This window comes from Macaca mulatta, chromosome 2, assembly GCF_049350105.2.
Source record: "Macaca mulatta isolate MMU2019108-1 chromosome 2, T2T-MMU8v2.0, whole genome shotgun sequence".
NCBI classification, from domain to species: Eukaryota; Metazoa; Chordata; class Mammalia; order Primates; family Cercopithecidae; genus Macaca; species Macaca mulatta.
The window spans coordinates 122,499,351-122,524,492 of NC_133407.1; the positions used below are offsets into that span (position 1 = coordinate 122,499,351).

Sequence of the window (25,142 nt, forward strand, 5' to 3'; positions counted from 1 at the left end):
TGAAAGACCTTTCAGTCAAGTTCACTTTCTATCTCATCAAGATACTTGTGTGGTTTACTTATAATAGAAAGATAATATTTTATTTTCAAATACTGGATTTTCATGAATGTACACTGTGTGTGGGTTACAGCCACATACATAATGCTCAGATTTTGATGAAATATCTCGACTTCAGAGTTAGTTAACTGACAAGGGTGACTGAACTCACAAAAGCAAGGTAGTGACAAATTTGATTTATTAACTACACACTGAATAGTGTATTTGTCTCACATGGGCTTTAACTCTTAGATTAACACTGAACTCTGAAGAATCTTACATGAATAAGGAAATCAATACCTAAACACAAAATGATGAACACAATTTTATTTGTAAGGCATTTCCCTAAATGTCTTAAATGGTTTAACTTCAATAACTGGAGTCTTCACATTTAATATTCAAGCATTTATGGATATTTAATATTAAATGAATTTTTAAAACTTCTACTGCAAACAGAAACCATCCATTTATTTCATAATCCAGCTCATTTTTATTACAGGGCTGCCAATCTCCAAAGTTATGTTTAATTCCCATTTTTTACTTACGTCTACATGAACAGCAAGCCCAGCAGATCTGCCTACTGAAAGAAATGGTCAGTATGCACTTCATGCTGCCACTTTCCATCATCTTAGCTCATGGCCCTGTCTCTTTCCTGATATACCAGAACTTCTTATTGCAGTTACTTATGATTGCCACGTTCCCTAAATACTTTCTAATCTCAACTATTCTCCCTTGTTGGAACCTCCTTGGTTCTCTTCAGCAACGCTAGATCACTGGGCTTGTCTGTACACCATGCAGCTACCCTTAATGCTGCTTGTTCTCTTCCAGGAACACTACTCTCCCCTTCTTCAACTGGTTAATGCTTTTCTGTCTTTCAAGGCCATGCTCAGGCACCCACTTTTTCAGGGGGCCTTCTCTGACAACTCTCCTTTTACTCTGTAGTTCATTCTGATTCTTGCTCTCACAGTATATACCACATTGTATGGAAAAGGTCTGTTTACATACATGTCTTAGCTCATCTGACTATAAGTTTCTGATGTTACTTCACATCCATTCCTCCACTGCTCCCCTACCCTCGTCCCCACAGTCCTCACTAACCCTAATCTGGATGATTGCAAATAACTTCCTCACTTCCAATTTCTACCCCCTCCAAATCATTGCAAATATTACCACCAGATTAATCTTCCCAAGGCACAGAACTGATTGTGTGGTCCTTCTCTAGCCCAAAAGCTTTAATGGCTTCCTTTTCTCTACCATAGTAGTTTCCAAAGAGTGGAACATGTACCATTTGTGAAATGATTTTAGACTGTATATGGATGCGGCATTAAATAACTCTGGATCCCGGAATAAAAATGTCCCTTTATCAGTTTTCCTTTAGTCCTAACTATGACAGGGAGAATGGCTGAACATATGTCTAATCCTTGATAAACTCTTTTTAACAAAGAGTAGCACTCAGGACAGAGCCTTAAACAAGAAACAGTACCCAGTTAGACTTTAAAATATTGTTTTGTTTTTAGTATGTTTATTTTTATGTTGTATTTTGGGAAAATTACACTGGTTTTCCACTTATAAAAGTGGTACAAAGGAGAGAGAGTTGGTTTAAAGGAAAGTCTCAAGTGCATACCAGAATGGATAGTACACAAAAAGGGTACTGAGAGTAGTATTGAAACGACTGAAGTTTGACAAAGACTTGTCAGAAAAATCAGCCCTTCAGAAGTTACACAACGTACTTAAAATGTCTGAACCCACATCAGGCTCTTGTACTGTCAGACCAATGTTTCCTTAGGGCTCTTTTTCAACCTGGCAACCATGATTAATTGTTTGCTGTTCTCCGGAGGTTACCTCTTTCCAGCCTCCATGCTTCTGCCCATGCTGTTGCTTTTGCTGGAATGCTTGGCTTCCTAAGTCTCCCTGTTGAAATCTTAAGAGTCCTCCAAAGTCCATTCTAAGTGCTATCTCCTTCAGAAAGCCTTCCCCCACCCCCAGTCAGATGGATTCCTTTCCCTTTCACAGTACCAATAGCAATTTCTCTCTCCACTGTGCTTTGTATCACAGTTTTGGTGATTTTATAGATGTTCAAATAATTAAGTTATTCCACTTAGACGTTAAGCTCTTTCAAGAGAGGGGAAGCAAGGCCATGAATTGTATTCATTTTTTATACCACCATGGTACTTAACAAAGTACCTCACATGTGGAGTCAGTCCATAATTAATATTTGCTGAATTGAATTCAATATTTTAGGCAACATTCACGTGATACTTACAATTTTACGTTTGATCATGAAGAGTGGAATTTTTGCATGAAGAGGGGTGGAGGATAGTTCCTTATGGACCGTTGATAAATATAATCTTCTTTTGATGTTCCCTAAATCAGTAATTCTGAAAAAATAGAGGAGAGAAGACAGAAAGATCATCAATTTAATAACCACTTCTTTGGATAATCATCAAAATGATATAATTTATCATATAGACCCTTTTCAACAGGAAGATCAAACATAGAATTTAAGAATTGCCTTTTTCTTTCAAGAAGTAATAAAATTTCTTTCTCAAATTCAAAGTGCTCAGAAGCCTGAATGTATAAATTCACTTAATATGCTAATTTATTTCAGTACTCTACACTAGATTTCCACAGTCCTCCAGCCTACGAAAAAATTCAATTTGGATGAACTGAGAGACTGCTAGCCTTTAATAACCATACTTGTTCCAGCCCCTTAAGCTTGTGTTATCTTGGGACATACTGTCACCTACTAAATAGGAAAACATTATGGATTTCTTTCCCTAAAAATACATCTGTCATTTTATATAGGCTCTTAGTCTGCTTAGAGACAGACACAAAACACTGATTGTCGGTTTCACTTCCTAAGCACATATCTTCCAACCAGAATTATAATACACAACTTTATCGCTCACTATTCAGGTCAACCCACAGTGATACCAAGGACATTGAATTTGAACATCTTTAATAGATTTAGACCACAGCCATGATCACAAAGATTAGGTTTGCTTCAAATTGATAGAGGCTCATTTTTATGTTCTGTTTCCTTTAGGTCTCAGAGGTAACACAGCAGGCTTAAAATCTCCAAACCTGCCTCAGGCTGCTATATTATAGAATTGATGCTTCTTTAAACACTGTCTTTTTATTTGAGAATGATTTTCCCCCATTATTAGGGAAAAACTTTGTTTAGACACATTACACTGCTAATTTTCTATATTTAGTAATCCCCCAAGAAGACATTTCATTCAAATGCACTGTTGTCAATATTTATAGTGTAATTAACTGTTTTTAAAATCGGCATTGTCTTTTCTACAGCACTTTCATTCCCCCTCCTTCCCACTTTTCTAATCTCGGTATTGCTTCTTTCTAAAATACTCTACATATCTTTCAGTGAAAAAACCTATCATTAAACAATGTTAAGAATAAATACAGTAAAAATTAGTGAGATGATTTCAGAGTATGCTCCAGACCTAAAAATTCCATCCTACTTGCACTAAATGATATCATAAATTCATTTAAAATGCAAAGTCTTTCAATCCATAGTCAGAGCTACGGTTTAAAATGAAGAAGTATTAACACTATGGCAGTATTATACCCTGATATATATACATATATGTAAACATGGTATCACATTTACCCTAAGGCAGTATCTTCAAAGTGGGATGAACACATGGGGAGGAGGAGTGATATGCAACAATCCACAGAAGTGCAGGAAGAAAACATTAGAACTTTCACCTCATCCTCTTAAAATGTGATTTTTGTGCATGTCTCATTATACAGTAGTATAGTAACATATTTATATATTTTCTGAAGAAATGCCCCTATATAGCAGGTATGTACAAATATTTTACTAATGGGGTACAGGATCAAATATGTTTGGAAAATCATGTCCTCAGAGATGCTATTAGGTCTCTTCTGTAAGTTCTGATTAGGAAATAAAAGGAAAGACTACTGGGATTCTAGAAAGGAAAAGGTAACAAAAAGAGGGACTGCATTAACCAAAAATTCAACTATCACAGTTTTATTAAAGGGTTACTGTGCTTTCATGAATAAAACGACATTTTTTTTTTTTTTTTTTTTTTTTTTTTTTTTGAGATAGAGTCTCGCCCTTGTCACCCAGGCTGGAATGCAATGGTGGGATCGGGGCTTACTGTAACCTCCAACTCCCAGGTTCAAGCGATTCTCCTGCCTGAGCCTCCTGAGTAGCTGGGATTACAGGCGCCTGACACTATGCCCAGCTAATTTTTGTATTTTTAGTAGAGACAGGGTTTCACTATGTTGGCCAACCTGGTCTAGAACGACTGACCTCAGGTGATCGGCCGGCCTAGGCCTCCCAAAGTGCTGGGATTACAGGCATGAGCCACTGAGCCCAGCCAAACTACATATTTTTAATCTAAATAGTTAAGAGTCAAACTCCAAATGGAGGAATGATTGAGAATACTATCACTTCATATGGAACTACAGGAACATTCATTCATTCATTCAGATATTCAACAAAGACTGAGCCAGGAAAATTGCTGGGAGTACCTCAGGGAGACAGTGATGAAAAAGACAAGGTTCCTATCCTTCTGGAGCTTCTATTCTTGTGCAAAAGGCAGGTGAATTTTCATGAAATATAGTTTACCATTATTTATGCTAGTGCCTTCTGTGTTCTGAAGAATCCTTGCCCAGGCTAAAGTTGCACAAATACTTTCTTATGTTTCCTTCTACATCTTTATAGTTTGTTTTTACATTTAGTTCATCCCAAATTAGTTTCTGTGAGTTGTATGACATAGGGGTTGGAATTCTTTTCTTTCTGTATATTTATACAACTGTCCCAACACCATTTATTAAAGACTCTCCTTTTTTCACTGAAATGCCCTGGTCCTTTGTTGAAAATCAGTTGACCATAAATACATGTGTGTGAGGTTGTATTTCTGGACTGTCTATTGATTCTTTTTTTTTCACCGATCCATTTGTCTATTCTTACACTAATAATACACTATCTTGATTACTGCAGATTTAGAGTAAGTCTTGAAACCAGGTAAAAAAAACTCTTCAACTTTAGTTTTGCTTAATATTTGTTTGGCTTTTGCTTTTTTATATGGATTTTAGAATCCATTTATCAATTTCTATTTAAAAAAAGGTGTTGAGAGTTTAACTTGGATTGTGTTCAATCTGTAGATCAATTTCAAGAGACTGATACTGATCATGTCTACTCACATGATATGTATCTCCAATTATTTAGGCTTTGCTTAATTTCTTTCTTAATGTTTTATATTTTTCATTTTAGAAGCCCTGCACATCTTTTGTTAAATTTATTCCTACATATTTTGTCTTCTGACACAGCTGAAAATGAATTTTAAAATTTCATTTCCCGGGGCCGGGTGCAGAGGCTCATGCCTGTAATCCCAGCACCTTGGGAGGCGGAGGGGTGGATCACGAGGTCGAGAGATTTAGATGATCCTGGTCAACATGGTGAAACCCCATCTCTACTAAAAATACAGAAATTAGCTGGGTGTGGTGGTACACGGCTATAATCCCAGCTAATCAGGAAGCTGAGGCAGGAGAATCGCTTGAAGCCGGGAGGCGGAGGTTGCAATGAGCTGAGATTGTGCTACTGCACTCCAGCCTGGTGACAGAGCGAGACTCCATTTAAAAAAAAAAAAAAAAAATTCATTTCCCAGTCATTTGGTTCTAGTATATAGACATTCAATTGATTTCTCTATATGGTACTTGTTTCCTCTAACCTTTGCTTAATTCACTCTTGAGTTCCAGTAGTTGTTTTGTAGATTCCTGAGGATTTTATACATAAACAAACATGTCTGGAGTGAATAAAGACTGTTTTACTTCTGCTTTTTCAACTTTATACCTTTCATTTCTTTTTCTTGCATTATTGCAATGGCTAGGGCCTTCAGCATATCTTAAATAGAAATCATGAGAATACAGGGAGAAAATCATAGGGAGAAAGTGTTCATTCTGACCTTATTAAGTATGATGTTAGACGTAGTTTACTTTATCACACTGAGGATGTTCTCTTCCATTCTACTTTTTTAGATATTCTTTTTTTCAATCATGAAAGGCTGTGAAATTTTGTTAAATGCCTTTTCTATACTGGTTGAAATGATCCTGTTGTTTTTCACCTTTATCCTGTCTTATATATTTAATTATACTCATTGATCTTCAAATGTGAAATGAACTTTGTATTCTTGGAGTAAATTTCAATTGGGCTAGTATTTTGTTGAAGATTTTTATGCTGTGAAAGAAAAATAAAATGATATATGCCAGAAGATGGCTGAATAGGAGCAGCTCCAGTCTGCAGCTCCCAGTGAGATAAATGCAGAAGGCAGGTGATTTCTGCATTTCCAACTGAGGTACCCGGCTCATTTCTCTGGGACTGGTTAGACAGTGGTTGCAGCCTATGGAGGGTGAGCCAAAGCAGGGTGGGGCATTGCCTCACCCGGGAAACGCAAGGGGTCAGGGAACTCCTTCCCCTAGCCAAAGGAAGCTGTGAGGGACTGTGCCATGAGGAATAGTGCATCCTGGCCCAGATACTATGCTTTTCCCACGGTCTTTGCAACCCGCACACCAGGAGATTCCCTCAGGTGCCTACACCACGAGGGCCCTGGGTTTCAGGCCAAAAACAGGGCAGCCGTTTGGGCAGACATCAAGCTAAGTGCACGAGTATTTTTTCATATCCCAGTGGCACCTGGAAAGCCAGCGAGACAGAACCCTTCACTCCCCCGGAAAGGGGGCTGAAGCCAGCAAACCAAGTGGTCTAGTTCAGCAGATCCCACCCCCACGGAGGCCAGCAAGCTAAGATCCACTGATTTGAAATTCTCACTGAGAACACAGCAGTCTAAAGTCAACCTAGGACACTAGAGTTTGCGGGGGGAAGGGGCGTCTGCCATAACTAAGGCTCAAGTAGGCAGTCTTCCCCTCAAAGTATAAACAAAGCCCCCAGGAAGTTCGAACTGGGCAGAGCGCAATGCAGCTCTGCAAAGCCGCTGTAGCCAGACTGCCTCTCTAGATTCCTCTTCTCTGGGCAGGGCATCCCCGAAAGAAAGGCAGCAGCTCCAGTCAGGCACTTATAGATAAAACTCCCATCTCCTTGGGACAGAGCACCTGGGGAAAGTGGTGGCTGTGGGTATAGCTTCAGCAAACTTAAACGTTCCTGCCTGCCGGCTCTGAAGAGAGCAGCAGATCCCTCAGCACAGTTCTCGAGTTCTGCTAAGGGACAGAATGCCTCCTCAAGTGGGTCCCTGACCCCTGTGCCTCCTGACTGGGAGACACCTCCCGGCAGGGGTCGATAGACACCTTATACAGGAGAGCTCTGCCTGGCATCTGGTGGGTGCCCCTCTGGGATGAAGCTTCCAGAGGAAGGAACAGGCAACAATCTTTGCTGTTCTGCAGCCTCCGCTGGTGATACCCAAGGAAAGAGGATCTAGCGTGGACCTTCAGAAAACTCCAGCAGACCTGCAGCAGAGGGGCCTGATTGTTAGGAAAAAAACTAACAAACAGAAAGGAATAGCATCAACATTAACAAAAAGGACATCCACACAAAAACCCCATCCAAAGGTCACCAACATCGAAGACCAAAGGTAGATAAATCCACGAAGATGAAGAAAAACCAGCACAAAAAGACTGAAAATTCCAAAAACCAGAACGCTTTTTCTCCTCCAAAGAATCACAACTCCTTGCCAGCAAGGAAACAAAACTGGACAGAGAATGAGTTTGAGGACTTGACAGAAGTACGCTTTAGAAGGTGGGTAATAACAAACTACTCCAAGCTCAAGGAGCATGTTCTAACCCAATGCAAGGTAGCTGAGAACCTTGAAAATAGTTAGAGGAATTGCTAACTAGAATAATGAGTTTAGAAAAGAATGTAAATGACTTGATGGAGCTGAAAAACACAGCACGAGAATGTTGTGAAGCATACACAAGTATCAATAGCCAAATCAATCAAGCAGAAGAAAGGATATAAGAAATTGAAGATCAACTTAATGAAATAAAGCATGAAGACAAGATCAGAGAAAAAAGAATGAAAGAGAATGAACAAAGCCTCCAAGAAAGATAGAACTATGTGAAATGACCAAACCTACATTTGATTGGTATACCTGAAAGTGATGGGGAGAATGGAACAAGTAGGAAAACATTCTTCGGGATATTATCCAGGAGAACTTCCCCAACCTAGCAAGACAGGCCAACATTCATATTCAGGGAATATAGAGACCACCTCGAGAAGAGCAACCCTAAGACACATAATCCTCAGACTGTCCAAGGTTGAAATGAAGGAAAAAATGTTAAGGGCAGCCAGAGAGAAAAGTTGGCTTACTCACAAAGGGAAACCCATCAGACTAACAGTGAATCTCTCTGCAAAAACTCTACAATCCAGAAGAGAGTGGGGGCCAATATTCAATATTCTTAAAGAAAAGAATTTTCAACCCAGAATTTCATACCCAGTCAAACTAAGCTTCATAAGTGAAGGAGAAATAAAATCCTTTACAGACAAGAAAATGCTTAGAGATTTTGTCACCACCAGGCCTGCCTTTCAAGAGCTCCTCAAGGAAGCACTAAATACGGAAAGGAAAAACTGGTACCAGCCACTGCAAAAACATACCAAATTGTAAAGACCATCAACAGTACGAAGAAACTGTATCAACTAATGCGCAAAATAACCAGCTAGCATCATAATCACAAGATCAAATTCACACATAACAATATTAACCTTAAATGTAAACAGGCTAAATGCCCCAATTAGAAGACACACACTAGAAAATTGGATAAAGAGTCAAGATCCATTGGTGTGCTGTATTCAGGAGAACCATCTTGCCTGCAAAGACACACATAGGCTCAAAATAAAGGGATGGAGGAATATTTACCAAGCAAATGGAATTCAAAAACAGCAGGGGATGCAATCCTAGTCTCTGATAAAACAGACTTTAAACCAACAAAGATAAAAAAAGACAAAGAAGGGTATTATATAATGGTAAAGGGATCAACACTACAAGAAGAGCTAACTATCTCAAATACATATTCACCCAACACAGGAGCACCCAGATTCATAAAGCAAGTTCTTAGAGACCTACAAAGAGACTTCAAGTCCCACACAATAATAGAGGGAGACTTTAACACCCCACTGTCAATATTAGACACATCAATGAGACAAAAAATTAACAAAGATATTCAGGACTTGAACTCAGCTTTGGACCAAGCAGACCTAATAGACATCTATAGAACTCTCCACCCCAAATCAACAGAATATACATTCTTCTCAGCACCACATTGCACTTATTCCAAAATTGACGACATAATTGGAAGTAAAACACTTCTCAGCAAATGCAAAAGAACAGAAATCGTAACAGTCTCTCAGACCACAGTGCAATCAAATTAGAACTAGGGATTAAGAAACTCACAACTACATGGGAACTGAACAACCTGCTCCTGAATGACTACTGTAAATAATGAAATTAAGGAAGAAATAAACAAGTTCTTTCAAACCAATGAGAACAAAGACACAATGTAGCAGAATCTCTGGGACACTGCTAAAGCAGAGTTTAGAGGGAAATTTATAGCACTAAATGCCCATAGGAGAAAGTGGGAAAGATCTAAAATCGACATTCTAACATCACAATTAAAAGAGCTAGAGAAGCAAGAGCAACCAAATTCAAAAGCTAGCAGAAGACAAGAAATAACTAAGATCAGAGCAGAACTGAAGGAGACAGAGACAAGAAAAACTCTTAAAAAAATCAATGAATCCAGGAGCTGGTTATTTTTAAAAGATCAACAAAATAGACCACTAGCCAGACTAATAAAGAAGAAAAGAGAGAAGAATCAAATAGGCACAATAGGAAATGATAAAGGGGATATCATCACTAATCCCACAGAGATGCAAACTAACATCAGAGAATAATATAAATGCCTCTGTGCAAATAAACTAGAAAATCTAGAAGAAATGGATAAATTCCTGGACACGTACACCCTCCCAAGACTAAACCAGGAAGAAGTCGAATCCTTGAATAGACCAATAGCAAGTTATGAAATTGAGGCAGTAGTTAATTCCCTACCAACCAAAAAAAGCCCAGAACCAGGTGAATTCACAGCCAAATTCTACCAGAGGTACAAAGAGGAGCTGGTATCATTCCTTCTGAAACTATTCCAAACAACAGAAGAGGAGGGACTCCTCTCTAACTCATTTTATGAGGCCAGCATCATCTTGAGACCAAAACCTGGCAGAGACACAACAAAAAGAGAAAATTTCAGGCTAATATCCCTGATGAACATTGATGTGAAAATCCTCAATAAAATACTGGCAAACCAAATCCAGCAGCACATAAAAAGCTTCTCCACCACGGTCAAGTTGGCTTCATCCCTGGGATGCAAGGCTGGTTCAACATATGCAAATCAATAAACATAATCCATCACATAAACAGAACCAATGACAAAAACCACATGATTATCTCAATAGATGCAGAAAAGGCCTTTGATAAAATTCAACACCCTTTCATGCTAAAAACTCTCAATAAACTAGGTATTGATGGAACATATCTCAAAATAAGAGCTATTTATGACAAACTCACAGCCAGTACCATACTGAATGGGAAAAAACTGGCAGCATTCCCTTTGAAAACTGGCACAAGCCAAGGATGCCCTCTCTCACCCTTCCTATTCAACAGAGTATTGGAATTTCTGGCCAGGGCAATCAGGTAAGAGAAAGAAATAAGAGTATTCAAATAGGGAGAGAGGAAGTCGAATTGTCTCTGTTTGCAGATGACATGATTGTATATTTAGAAAACCCATAATCTCAGCCCAAAATCTCCTTAAGCTGATAAGCAACTTTAGCAAAGTTCTCAGGATACAAAATCAATGTGCAAAATTCATAAGCACTTCTATACACCAATAATAGAGAAACAGAGAGCCAAATCATGAGTGGACTCCCATTCACAATTTCTACAAAGATAATAAAATACCTAGGAATCCAACTTACAAGGGATGTGAAGGACCTCTTCAAGGAGAACTACAAATCACTGCTCAAGCAAACAAGAGAGGACACAAACAAATGGAAAAACATTTCATGCTCATAGATAGGCAGAATCAATATCGGGAAAATGGTCATATTGCCCAAAGTAATTTATAGGTTCAATGCTATTCCCATCAAGGTACCATTGACTTTCTTCACAGAATTAGAAGAAACTACTTTAAATTTCATATGGAACCAAAAAGAGCCCATATAGCCATGACAATCCTAAGCAAAAAGAATAAAGCTGGAGGCATCATGCTACCTGACTTCAAATTATACTACAAGGCTACAGTAACCAAAACAGCATGGTACTGGTACCAAAACAGATACATAGACCAATGGAACAGACCGGAGGCCTCAGAAATAACGCCACACATCTACAACCATCTGATCTTTGACACACTGACAAAAACAAGCAATGAGGAAAGGATTCCCTATTTAATAAATCATGTTGGAAAAACTGGCTAGCCATATGCAGAAAACTGAAACTGGACTCCTTCCTTACACCTTATACAAAAATTAACTCAAAATCCAAGGCGTAAATATAAAACCCAAAACCATACAAACTCTAGAAGAAAACCTAGGCAATACCATTCAGGACATAGTCATGGGCAAACACTTCATGATTAAAACACCAAAAGCAATGGCAGCAAAAGCCAAAATTGACAAACGGGATCTAATTAAACTAAAGAGCTTCTGCACAGTAAAAGAAACTATCATCAGTGAACAGGAAACCTACAGAATGGGAGAAAAATTTTGCAATCTATCCATCTGACAAAGGGCTAATATCCAGAATCTACAAGGAACTTAAACAAATTTACAAGAAAAAAACAACCCCATCAAAAAGTGGGCAAAGGATATGAATGGACACTTCTCAAAAGAAGACATTTATGCAGCCAACAAACATATATAAAAAGCTCATCATCACTGGTCATTAGAGAAATGCAGATCAAAACCACAATGCCATACCATCTCACGCCAGCCAGAATGGTGGTCATTAAAAACTCGGGAAACAACAGATGCTGGAGAGGATGTGGAGAAATAGGAACACTTTTACACTGCTGGTGGGAGTGTAAATTAGTTCAACCATTGTGGAAGACAGTGTGGTGATTTCTCAAGAATCTGGAACCAGAAATACCATTTGACTCAGCAATCCCATTACTGGGCACATACCCAAAGAACTATACATCATTCTAGTATAAAGACACATGCACATGTACGTTTATTGCAGCACTATTCACAATAGCAAAGACTTGGAATCAACCCAAATATCCATCAATGATAGACTGGATAAAGAAAATGTGGCACATGTACACCATGGAATACTATGCAGCTGTAAAAAAGGATGAGTCCATGTCCTTTGCAGGGACATGGATGAAGCTGCAAATCATCATTCTCAGCAAACTAACACAGGAAAAAAAAAACCACTGCTTATTCTCACTCATAAGTGGGAGCTGAACAATACACGTGGACACGGGGGGAACATCACACACCGGGGCCTATCAGGGTCTGGAGGGCTAGAGGAGTGATAGCATTAGGAGAAATACTGAATGTAGATGATGGGTTGTTGGGTGCAGCAAACCACCATGGCATGTGTATACCTACGTAACAAACCTGCATGTTCTGTACATGTATCCCAGATCTTAAAGCATAATAAAAAAATGTAATAAGACTTACTGTACGATCTGTCATATGACTGGTGAATAGTCTATATGCACTTGAATTTCTTTGATCTTTATGCCATGTTGATGCTAATGTTTTTTAAACTTTAAAACATCAAAAAAAAAATTCCCCTTAAGCCTACTCAATATTAATCTACTCATCTACTGATCTTTATAATATTCATTAATATTCCTGGGTCACTCTGGAACTCGGATCACAGTCCATTATTCTGGGTGACTCTAAATATTCACACAGACAGTAAGATTTCATCTACACTTAAACCTCCTCCACTATGACAACCAATACCTTGATTCCACTTTAGCACCTTACATGAATAGTCCTACTTTGTAGCACATCATTGCTAGGGATTACTTGACTTCAAGGTCTCCTACTTAAATTTTCCTCCTGATTAATTAATTCATTCAGCTAACAGTCGATGCCTTAGTAGTACAATATAAGACACTGGAGATATGGAAGTGGCTAAGATGTGAAAATCATAGCGCAGTGTAGCAGAAAAAGTAACTATTCTTAAATAGTTGTTTCTAACACTTTTATTAATTTTCCATTTTACAGATGAGAAAATAAGCCTCTAGAAATTACTACCCCATGGATATACAGTTAGTAAGCAGCAGAGGCAAGTGTTAGCATTCTGTCTTTGAACTTAAAATCCACTGCCATTTCTGCCATGCAACACTATGCCGACTACTATTCCAGGCTGAAGCATTTTCATTTGTTTGCTGTTTACCAAGAGACTAGTACAGACATTGTGCTAGGTGCTATGGATACAGCAGTACCAAGAATTCCCTGGTTTTTGTCCTTACAGAGTTTACAGTATGGTGAGAACCACAGAACCATATTATACTCTGAAGATAATACTTGTTTCTCTGCTGAAAACCACTTTCACTTTTCCCTCTCGCACACTCCTTGAGAACCTCCTTCCTGCTTCGTTCTAGATCCAGTTTTCCAATAGGTTACAAATTTATACCTCTACCCATGATCCTGTGTCAGGCCTTCCAGAAGGATGATCTCCAAGCTAGCAAGAATGGAATGTAAACTACTGAAATGTGTTTATTCATGTAAAAAAAAAAATCAAGTATCAGAAGGATTTGTTGACTTAGCATATAATCAGAATGACTGACTTAGACTTCATGTAAGATGCATATATTTTCCAAAAATATTATTATTAAATATCAATTATTGAACATTCTCTATATGCCAACAATGTGTTAAGCACTCTATATACTTTACCTCATTTAATCCTCCCATAAACCCTACAAGATATCTACTATTATTATCATCTATTTTACAGATGAGGAATCTAAAGTTTAGTTAATAAGGCTAGGTAACTCTCCCCAAACCACATATTCAGTGGAGTACAGATTTAAACTCAGATCTACTTAATCCCAGTATCCACCTTCTGAACTACATGCTTGCTTTCTTTATGGGGCAGGTGATCCCTATAAACACATCCATAGTAGAATGATCTTTGCTCCTGGGAACAAAATATTTAATATCTAATGGCTAAGATGCCTACCCTACACTGTGTTTGAATGTACATAGTTCACGTTTACCTTTTGTGTGTATGTATGTATGAGATTATCTTCTTTCCGTCTACAAATCTTTCCTTTTGATAGGTTAAAAAAAAGCTCTGATCCAATGGTTATTATCTTACAATTAAAATTTTGGAGGCTAATCTTATTTTCCTAATTCCCAGGCTCTTGGGGGTAACCTCATTCCTCACAATAGGCCTCACATACTTACTTCAAATACTCTCAGTTATTAGCGAGGACTCCTGAGAATCATGAGCATCTGAACTTCACCAATCCAATTAGCTGCCACATCCTGTCAAAGTCACTTTCTTTTCTCTGAGACAGAGTCTTGCTCTGTCACCAAGCTGGAGTCCAGTGGTGTGATCTCGGCTCACTACAATCTCCACTTCCCTGGTTCAAGCGATTCTCCTTCCTCAGCCTCCTGAGTAGTTGGGACTACAGGATAAGGGTCAGAATTTGGACCCTTATAAGGTCCATACCCACACCACCATACCCAGCTAATTTTTGTATTTTTAGTAGAGATGAGGTTTCACCATGTTGGCCAGGATGGTCTCGATTTCCTGACCTCGTGATCTGCCCGCCTTGGCCTCCCAAAGTGTTGGGATTACAGGCGTGAGCCACCGCGACCAGCCCAAAGTCACTTTCTTAGTGGTTTCGTATCTATTCTTTCCTTTGGTTTCTTGCAGTTACAAAGTTAAGGTCATTTGTGGGTTGAAATGGCCTCTTCTACTGGTTTCCCAATTGCCCCAATTTTTTTTTTTTTTTTTTTTTTGAGATGGAGTCTCACTCTGTCACCCAGGCTGGAGTGCAGTGATGCGATCTCGGCTCACTGCAACCTCTGCCTCCCAGGTTCAAGTGATTCTCATGTCTCAGCCTCCTAAGTAGCTGGGACTACATGCGCACACCACCACACCTGGCTAATTTTTTGTATTTTTAGTAGAGACAGGTTTCACCATGTTGGCCAGGCTGGTCTCGAACTCCTGACCTCAGGTGATCCATCCGCCTTGGCCTCCCAAAGTGCTGGGATTACAGGTGTGGGCCATCCCACCCAGCCCCCAGTGTTTTATCTCTCAGTCCATTCTTCATGTGGACCAGCCATGAGACCGAATGTCACCCCTAAGCTTCAATTTCTTTTTTGGCATCTTATAGTCTATGGAATAAAGTTTAAGTTTCTTATCTTGTTTGTTATTCAGAGACCTCCAAATTCTGACCCGTATCCACTACCCCAGTATTCCCTTCCACCACATTCCTCTATGCACCCTCTGCTCCTGTCAAACCCCATGAAGAAAAATGTGCAGGACTGAAACCAGGAGGTTATCACCCGAGACTCCAGGAGAGAACATCAGAATTGGTACAAGAGGAAGAGAGGAAATGCAGAAGAAAGCCACGATTGGTTGCTGGGAGTTTTAATATGAGATATCAAGACGACCTCAGCAGGGGAAAAATCAAGAATATAATTATAAATAGTTAGAAGAGGACGGGACATGGAAGAGCAACATCTAAATCCTTACCACGTGCCAGAATCTGCATACCATTTTACCAGTGTTATGTCATTTATTCCTCCCAACAAGTCTTTGAAATAGGAATCAATATTTACATTTTATCAATGTAGTGAGAGGCTCAGAGACATTAAGCAACTTGTTCAAGGTCTCATAGATAGTAAGTAGCAGAGCCAGGAGACCTACTAAAGCCTAAAATGATGAGGCAAGAGCAATAATGGTAAATTATTTACAAGTCTATGTGACAATTCCAAGGTTGGTAGTTACCTGGCTCAGTGTTTTTAAAAGGTTGCATGCTTCTTCTGGGAAGGAAAGAGAGAGCAGCAGGCCTGCAACCATTTACTTTACTTTACTAAAGGGCATTCCAGAAAAGAAAGATATAAGACCAGCCAAAACTCCCTGTAAACATGAGTGACTCCCTGGCAAATGCACTAATGGTATTACGGGAAAAGTTCTTAATGGAATGTTTTTTGCAGGATATACCTGATACATCTAGGACTGCTTGTAGTCAACAAACCTGGAATCCATGGGCTTATGCGGGCATGGCTCCCCTGAAAAATGCCACATAAGCTACAAATATATGAAGTAGCCAAAATAAGCTCTCTTTGGGCTGGTAGCTCTCCCTCAGGTATTGCTTGGAGAACTTACTCATTAAATCTGGGCCAAGTGCATTTAGAAAAGACTGGATCTCCTTCTGCTTCATGTGTACTTCATGACTTGTATCCTTGAGAATATTTATAAAATTCAATACTGACTAAGGTCTCCAATTCTTGTAAGTTTGTTGGCCAATGCAATCCTTAGAGCTATTTCATATACCTGGTTGTGTTGTGCAGCATCTTTAGGAAGCAAATCTCCAAAAGTAGAATTTAAAATATGGTGCAAGTAGTCTATTTCAGACGTGATCTCATGAAGCAGGAGTCAGGGAGCAGGGAGAATAGGACAAAAAGGAGGAAAAGTCAATTTAAAAATGCACTATCAGTGACATCACTACAGGTCACAGGGGCTCCATTCCACCGGGACTTCTGAAGACATGTACAGAACAGCCTACAGAATGGACCGCCTGAAGGGTGGGAGGTGGGAGCACATATTCACTGATTCCCAATCCCCAAGGGTTATGGGTTGCCTTTAGGGGCCTTAACTCCCCAGTATTTCCAAGTTGTGCTAGTCCATGGGTGAAGTGGGCCTCCACAGCATCAAAGGAGGCCCTAGGGTACACTTGCACAAACTTGCACAAACTGTCCAGTGCAGCTGATAGCAGAGGTGGGTCCAGAGGATATGATATGGGACACTGGGGTGGACTGCCACAATGACAATACCAGTATGCTTACTGTTACCTAAAAGGATGTACTTAAATACATTCTTTTTTATTTTCATGCCTTTGCTTATGCATTTCCCTTGGAAAGCCCCTTCTCTCTTTATTATGCCAACTGAAATTATATTCATCTATCAAATTTGAGTTAAAATGCCACCTCTTCCCTGAAAACTTCTTCGATCTCCAGATTTTAATCACATTTTTTTATTGACTTGCTACAGCATGTTTTTTAACCTCTATTACTGAATTTTTTTCATCCCCCTTTGTGGTTTAGGTCCATGACTATAGTCCACTTTATGAGCCATAAACTGATGCAAATATGCACATCTTTTCCTTTGTTTTCATGGTTAAATAACATGTAGTCCCATGTATTCCAGTTTTAACACTTGGGTAGTAATGTTGTAATTGAGTTTAAAAGGGTTACTAGAATTTGGTGTTCCAAAGCTCACTCTAGAGTTTAAATAAGTTCCTCATGTTAACTTTCACAAAAAAGTCTGAGTGCCCCGAAAGGCTGGGCAATTTGCAAAGTTCCTAGTGTGCACATTATAAAACACGATGGTGGGGTGGGAGTAGGGTAGGGATGGAATTTCTGGAAATTTGGGAGGAAAACCATTTACTAAAAATTCATCATCAATATTGAGTTCATTGTAGTTTTCAAGTAGTGCTATTCTTAGTTTTCAGTGATATGTTATTACAGTAGACCCCCTCATCTGTGGTTTCATGTTTCAGTGGTTTCAGTTACCCAGGATCCAAAAATATTAAGTGAAAAATACCAGAAATAAATAATTCATAAGTTTTAAATTGCATGCTGCTCTGAGTAGTGTGATGAAATTTCTCGTCATCCTACTCCATCCCACCCTGGATGTGAATTCTCCCTTTTTCCAGTCTCCATGCTGTAGATGCCACCCATCTGTTAAGTTAGTCATTTAGTAGCTGTCTCGTTGATCAGATTGACTGTCACAGTATTGCAGTGCTTGTACTCAAGTAACCATCATCAACTTGGGTGGCTGCGGATTGTTTATTGAACCCTGTGGAATTCTGGCCTTTAATTTTCTATTAACTAAAACATAAGTGGCTCATACATGCCTCAGTAATCCTCTCTCTATCAATGTCCCAACCTCCATACTGGAAAGTGGGAATGGGTGGGGTTGTAGGCTATGACATCTTTTATTCTGCTCCAGTGAGTCTTGGTTAAAAAAAAAAAAAGTGTGGGTGTTAGGCTGTTATATATAAACTCTTCTACTAGCCTGTAAGCACCCCAGGGCACTGAGATCACATCCTGCTTATCACAGTACTCTCACAGAGCTAGGTTAAGGGGTTTATAATTAATTAGGAAATATTTGCTAAGTTGCCTTTTTTGAAGCCCTACCATAGTTACATATTGGCTCATCTTTTTATTGAGCACCTACTTACTCTCAAGGCTGGAAGTAGATATTGGGGATTTCACAGTGAAAAAAACAAGGTCTCCAGCTTGTTCTAGTGGAGAAGATAGTAATAAATAAACCAGTCCACATATAGTATATCAATTCCCAATAAGGACTATGGAATAAAAATAAAGCATGACAAAGTGATAGATAGGGATGGGAAGTATTATTTTAGAAAGGGTAGTTAGGGAAGGCCTCTCATATAAGACACCATTTAAGCTGAGTTGAGTGAAGTAGAGGTAGGAACCATGCACACATCTAGGGGAAGAGCATGCCAGATAGAAGACTGTGTGAAAAGCCAAAAGAAAGACGCATTCCTCTGCTATAGGGTATCTTTTAATGTAATCCAACACATTTATTAAGAGGTGGGTCCTCTAGACTGTAAAACTCAATAGGAACCAAACACGAGGCTCACAGCATGAGGTTCATCTTCACAGAAGTCAGATTTTGGTTTGCACAAAATAGTTCTCAGTTAAGTCTAATCATTATGGCTCTGATGTCTGAAAGAATTTCTAAATGATCATGTGCCCAGCTTAAGACAGAGATATTAGGACTAAGCCATCCATATGGTGATGAGGGCTTATGCTACTGTCTTTGCAAAAATAAATATGCAAACCTTCCCTATCTCATAATCAAGAATAGTTAGTTTTGGGGGGAAAACAAAATCATGTGCTAAGCTTAAATGGTTCTAAAAGCAAGCTGAATTGCTACTTTAAAAAAATTAAAATTAGTCATTCATGAGAGAGAATATAAATGCCTATGTGTGACTACTTAAAAGCTTCATTACACTTATGTGCTTTTTTGGGGGCAATTTAGTTGCTGCAAGGAGACTGCTTGTAAAACAGCTCTTCACTTGTAATACAGGCTTGATTTTCACCATCAAAAACCTCCTGTGACCTAACAAAGAAGAAAAAGACAAGCAACACTAGCATTACTCCTCTAGTACTTAAGGATTCATTTTTTAAAAACACCATATATGAGTTAATACATTGTTATATACACAAGTGAGCATTCACAGCTAAGGGTCAGCAAGGTGATAGAAAAAGTAATGAGACTATGTTGAGAAAAAATGGGGTAGTTGACGGGAAAATCAAACTCATTTATAATAATATTCTAGTGATCAGCAGGTGTATAACTCTCTCAGCTATGGTCATTAACAGCATTCATTTCAAACTTAACATCTACATTTGCAAATCACCTGAAAGTAAAATTACTTTTCAATTCAATTTTCAATTTGCTTTCAGATCTTCATCTTTGATTGACAGTTTTTTCTCCACAATGGCAACTCCATGAGAATTTCAGTAAATGGTAGCACCCATCCAAGAGTGTACATAAACTCATCTATTCAGATTGCCTATTCACTTTTCTTCTGTACGTACAATCATTTACAATCATTTGCAAATGCTCACTTCAGGTTAGAATGAACCTGCAAAACTGATCTCAGATTTCTGATGATTTGATTCATTTATTAGAATCATTTGTTCTTTAAGCCAAAATGGTTTTTATTTTTCCTCATCATGACCTAAAAATTACAAAATTAGAATGCACATTTTCAGTGATGGTATCAAATAGCTCTAGGTATAGTTACAAGGAAATAGTGAGATTGCAAAATAGCCTGTTTAAATATGTAAAATGTTTTGATATGTATTATATGGCTGTGTACTGAATTTAACAGCCAATAGAAGATGGTTCTGTGGCCTCCCTTACACATTCATTCTAATGTTTCATGATTAGTATAGGGAATTTCGTTCCATTAGTTTTCCCTTCTACTGAAGTTTAAATTCACTGAGGATTCTTCTGTCTTTAAAAGAGTAGCAATTCTGAACCCAAGACACTTTGGTGTGCTTATTAAAATACACTATAGCTGATTTCTTTTTTTTTAAATGGTTAATATTCTTTACAATGCATATTTTATGCCTATGATTTTAAATTAATAACTGGCACTCTTGAAACCTTTCTATGAATATCATTTGATTCCCTTTTTAAAAACGGCTTTATTTCAGAATTCACCACCATATAATTCATAAAGGTAGCAAAAAACCACTAGTATCCAAAAAACTATTGAAATAAAAACTAAAAAACAAAACAAAACAAAACAAAAACTTTACTGAGGTATAATTTTTATGCCACAAAATTTACCATATTTAGTGTAAAATTCAATGATTTTTACTATATTTAAGGACTTATGCAACCATCACCAGAATCCAGTTGTAGAACATTTCCATCATCTCAAAAAGATCCCTTAGACCAAGAGGGGCAGAACAAGAGGGCAGAACAAAAGGCTCCACTGATCATCCCCTCTGCAAAGACACCAATTTAACAACTACACACAGAAAAAAGCACCTTCATAAGAATCAAAAAATCAGGTGAGCACTCACAGTACCTGGTTCTAACTTCATATTGCTGAAAAAAGCACTGAAGAGGTAGGAAAAACAGTCTTAAATCACTGATGCCACCCCTCCCCCATGTTCGGTTGTGGCAGCATGGTGCAGACAGCATTTCTGTGTGTCAGGTAGAGGAAGAGCCAGCAATTGTGAGGCATTTAACTCAGTGTTGCCCTTGTTATAGAAGAAAGCAAAACCAGACCAAACTCAGCTGATGCCCACCCACAGAGGGAGCATTTAAACCAGCCCTAGCCAGAGGGGAATCACTGATCCCAGTGATTAAAACTTAAGCTCCTGCAAGCCTAGCTACCATGGACTAAAGTGCTCTGGGACCCCAAATAAACTTCAACAGCATTCTAGGCCACAAGGTCTGCAATTCCTAGGCAAGTCCTAGTGCTGAACTGGGCTCAGAGTCAGTGCACTGGCGGGGCATGTGACCTCTTGAGACACCAGCTGGAACAGCTAAGGGCATGCTGGCATCACTCCTCCTCTAACTCCAGGCTGCACCGTTTGTAGCTCCTTTTCTTCTGCTTGAGGAAGACTTGGGAGGACTTTGTTTTGCACCTTGGATACCAGCTCAGCAGCAGTAGGATAAGGCAACAGTCAGAGGCATGAGACTCCCTTTTCAGGCCCTAGCTAGCTCCTGGATGACCTTTCTAGACACACTCTGGGCCAGAAGCGAACCCACTGCCTTGGAGGAAAGATCCAGTATGGGCAGGATTCTTCACCAGCTAACTGAAGAGTCCTTTGGCACTGAATAACCAGCAGTGATACCAACGTACTACGCTGAGGGCCTGAGACTTGCTGACTTCACATGAGACTCAGTACATTCCCAGTTGTAGTGGCTATGGAGTGAGACTTCTGCTTGAGAAAAATGAAAGGAAAAGTAATGGGACTTTGTCTTGTATCTTAGGTACCAGGTTGGCTACAATGGGGAAGAGCACCAAGCATGTTCTTGGGGCCCTCAATTCCAGGACTTGGCTCTTAGAGGGCATTTCTGAACCTTCCCTAGGCCAAAGGGGAGCCCACTTCCCTGGAGGGTGAGTCCGAGACCAGGCAGCATTCACCACAAGCTGAATGAAGAGCACTTGGGCCTTAAGGGAACATCAGCAGCGGTCTAGCAGTACTCCCAGTGGGCACGAGGTGGCCGTAGCCACAGGGCAAGACACCTCCGCCTTTGGAAAGGGGACAGAAGAGTGGGAAAGACTACACCTCCTGGTTTGAGCGCTGTCTCAGCCACAATACAATAGAACACCAGGTAGACAGCTAAGGTTTTTGACTTTAGTCCCTGGCTCCTGGATGGCACCTCTGGACTGGCACAGAACCTGGAAGAACTTGCCAACCTGAAGGGAAGGCAATTCACTGGTGCACGAGCTTCTGCACAGCAAAGGAAATATATTAGTCCATTCTCACACTGCTAATAAAGACATACCCGAGACTGGGTAATTTATACAGGAAAGAGGTTTAATTGACTCACAGTTCAGCTCGGGTGGGGAGGCCTCAAGAAACTTACAATCATGGCAGAAGGGGAAGCAGACATATCCTTCTTCACATGGTGGGAGCAAGGGGAACAATGACTGCCCAGCAAAGGGGGAAGCCCGTTATAAAACCATCAGATCTCGTGAGAACTCGCTTTCATGAGAACACGATAGGGGAAACTGCCCCCATGATTCAACTGTCTCCACCTGGTCCCACCCATGAAGGGGAACTACAATTCAAGAGGAGATTGGGTGGTGACATAGCCAAACCATATCAGGAAACAATCAACAAAGTGGAGGGAGAGTCCACAGAATGGGAGAATATTCGCAAACCACCCATGTGACAAGGGACTAATAATTAGAATATATAAGGAGCTCAAACAACTCTATAGGAAAACATCTAATTATCTGATTTAAAAATGGGTAAAAGATTTGAACAAACATTTCTCAAAAAAAAGATCTACAAATAGCAAACACACATATAAAAAGGTGCTCAATATCACTGATCATCAGAGAAATGCAAATCAAAACTACAGTGAGATATCTTACCCCAGTTAAAATAATTTACATCCAAAAGATAGGCAATAACAAATGCCATCAAGGATATGGAGAAATGGTAACCCTTGTACACTGTTGGTGGGAATGTAAATTAGTACACTCACTATGGAGAACAGTTTTGAGGTTCCTCAAAAAACTAAAAATAGAGCTATCATATGATCCAGCAATCTCACCACTGGGTATATACCTAGAAGAAGGGAAATCAGTATATCAAAGAGATATCTGAACTCCCATGTATGTTGCAGCACTCTTCACAATAGCCAAGATTTGGAAGCAAACTAAGTGTCCATCCACTGATTAATGGATAAAGACAATGTGGTACTTATATACAATGGAGTATTATTCAGCCATAAAATAGAATGAGATTTAGTAATTTCCAACAATATAGACAGAACTGGAGGTCATTTATAAGTAAAAAAAGCCAAGCACAGGACAGACATTCAATGTTCTGACCTATTTGTGGGATCTGAAATCAAAACAATTGAACTCATGGAGACAGAGTAGAAGGATAGTTACTAGAGGCTGGGAATTGTAGTGGGCAGGTGGTGAGGACATGGGAATGGTTAATGATTACCAAAAAAATATAATGAATGAATAGGACTTAGTATTTGATATTACACAGTGTGACTATAGTCAATAATTTATCTGTACATTTAAAAACTAAAAGTATAATTAGATAATTTGTAAAACAAAGGATAATGCTTGAGAGGATAAATAACCTATTTTCCATGATGTAATTATTACATATTACACATGCCTGTATCAAAACATCTCATGTACATCATAAATATACATGCCTATTATGTACTTATAAATTTTTTAAAAAATTATTTAAAAAAATCCCTTCTGCTTGTTTGCAGACAACCGCTACTCAAACTCTCAGCCCCAGACAATACCAATCTGGTTTTGGTCTCTAAATTGACCTTTTCTGGATATTTCATATAAATGTAAAAAAAATATATAAAATATTTTGCATCTGGCTTCTTTTACTTAGCATAATGTTTTAAGATTCATTCATATTGTAGAATGTACGATAACTTTTTATTGCAGAATAGTATTCTAGTATATGGATATGTCACATTTTGTTATCTATTCCCCAAATGAGTTGATGGAACTGTAGGCTGTTTCCACATTTGGCCAACCTGAATGATGCTGCTATGAGCATTCATGTTCAACTTTTTATGTGGACACATGTTTTCACTGTTCATAGGTACATATCCAGGAAAAGTGGCTGTGCTGTTTCATATTCCATCAGCAAAGAAAGTATGAGAGTTTCAGTCTCTTCGCATCCTCACCAACACCTGATATTCTCTATATTTTTGATCACAGTCATCATAGTGGGTGTGAGGTATTATCTCATTATGGCTTTAATTTACATTTCTTTAATGATACATAGTATTGAAAATATTGTCATGTGGTTTTTAGCCCTTTGTCATTTTCTTTTTGTGAAATGCCTATTCAAACCTTTTACCACATTTGAAACTGGATGATATATTTTCATATTATCAATTGTAATTGTAAAATTTTAAAAATATTTTGTGTACAAGAACTTCATCATATATATGATTTGCAAACATTTTCACCAGTCTGTGGTTTGTCTTCATTTACTTGTGTCTTTAGAAACATAACATTTTAAAATGTTGATAATGTCTATTTATCATTTTTTTCTTATACTAATCTTATTTTAGTATTATATCTATAAACCCTTTCACTAACCCAGGGTCATAAATATTTCCTTCTACAAGTTTTATAATTTTAACTCTTACATTTTTTTTCCCCTTTTTTGAGATGAATTTTCACTCTCGTTGCCCAGGCTGGAGTGCAATGGCACCATCTCTGCTCATTGCAACCTCTGCCTCCCGAGTTTAAGCAATTCTCCTGACTCAGCCTCCCAAGTAGCTGGGATTACAGGCATGTGCCACCACGCCTGGCTAATTTTGTATTTTTAGTAGGGATGAGGTTTCATCATGTTGGTCAGGCTGGTCTCGAACTTCTGACCTCAGGTCATCCACCTGCCTCAGCCTCCCAAAGTGTTGGGATTACAGGTGTGAGCCACTGCACCTTACCAAAGTCTTATATTTGAGTCCAAAATCCATTTGAGTTTATTTTTGTTTATAGTGTGAGGTAAGGTTCTAAATTAAGTTTTACATATGTGACTCTTCAAAGGTCTCAGCACTGTTTGTTGAAAAAACCCTATTCTTCTACCCATTAAATTGCTTTAGCACTTTTGTCAAAAATCAACTGGC

General features: G+C 38.8%; 1 protein-coding gene and 1 long non-coding RNA gene across 2 annotated transcripts in view; one reads left to right on the forward strand and one right to left on the reverse strand.

The window, feature by feature from the left end:
* Positions 1 to 25,142, reverse strand: part of CFAP20DC (CFAP20 domain containing) — a 298,458-nt gene that overhangs the window by 167,544 nt on the left and 105,772 nt on the right. The window contains exon 5 of the mRNA XM_001093761.5: positions 2,300 to 2,414. Within this exon, the coding sequence (XP_001093761.4) occupies positions 2,300 to 2,414 (115 nt within the window). The remainder of the gene's footprint in view (positions 1 to 2,299; positions 2,415 to 25,142) is intronic.
* The window catches only part of LOC114676368 (uncharacterized), a 204,573-nt gene that overhangs the window by 104,383 nt on the left and 75,048 nt on the right, over positions 1 to 25,142 (forward strand). The window lies entirely within an intron of this gene.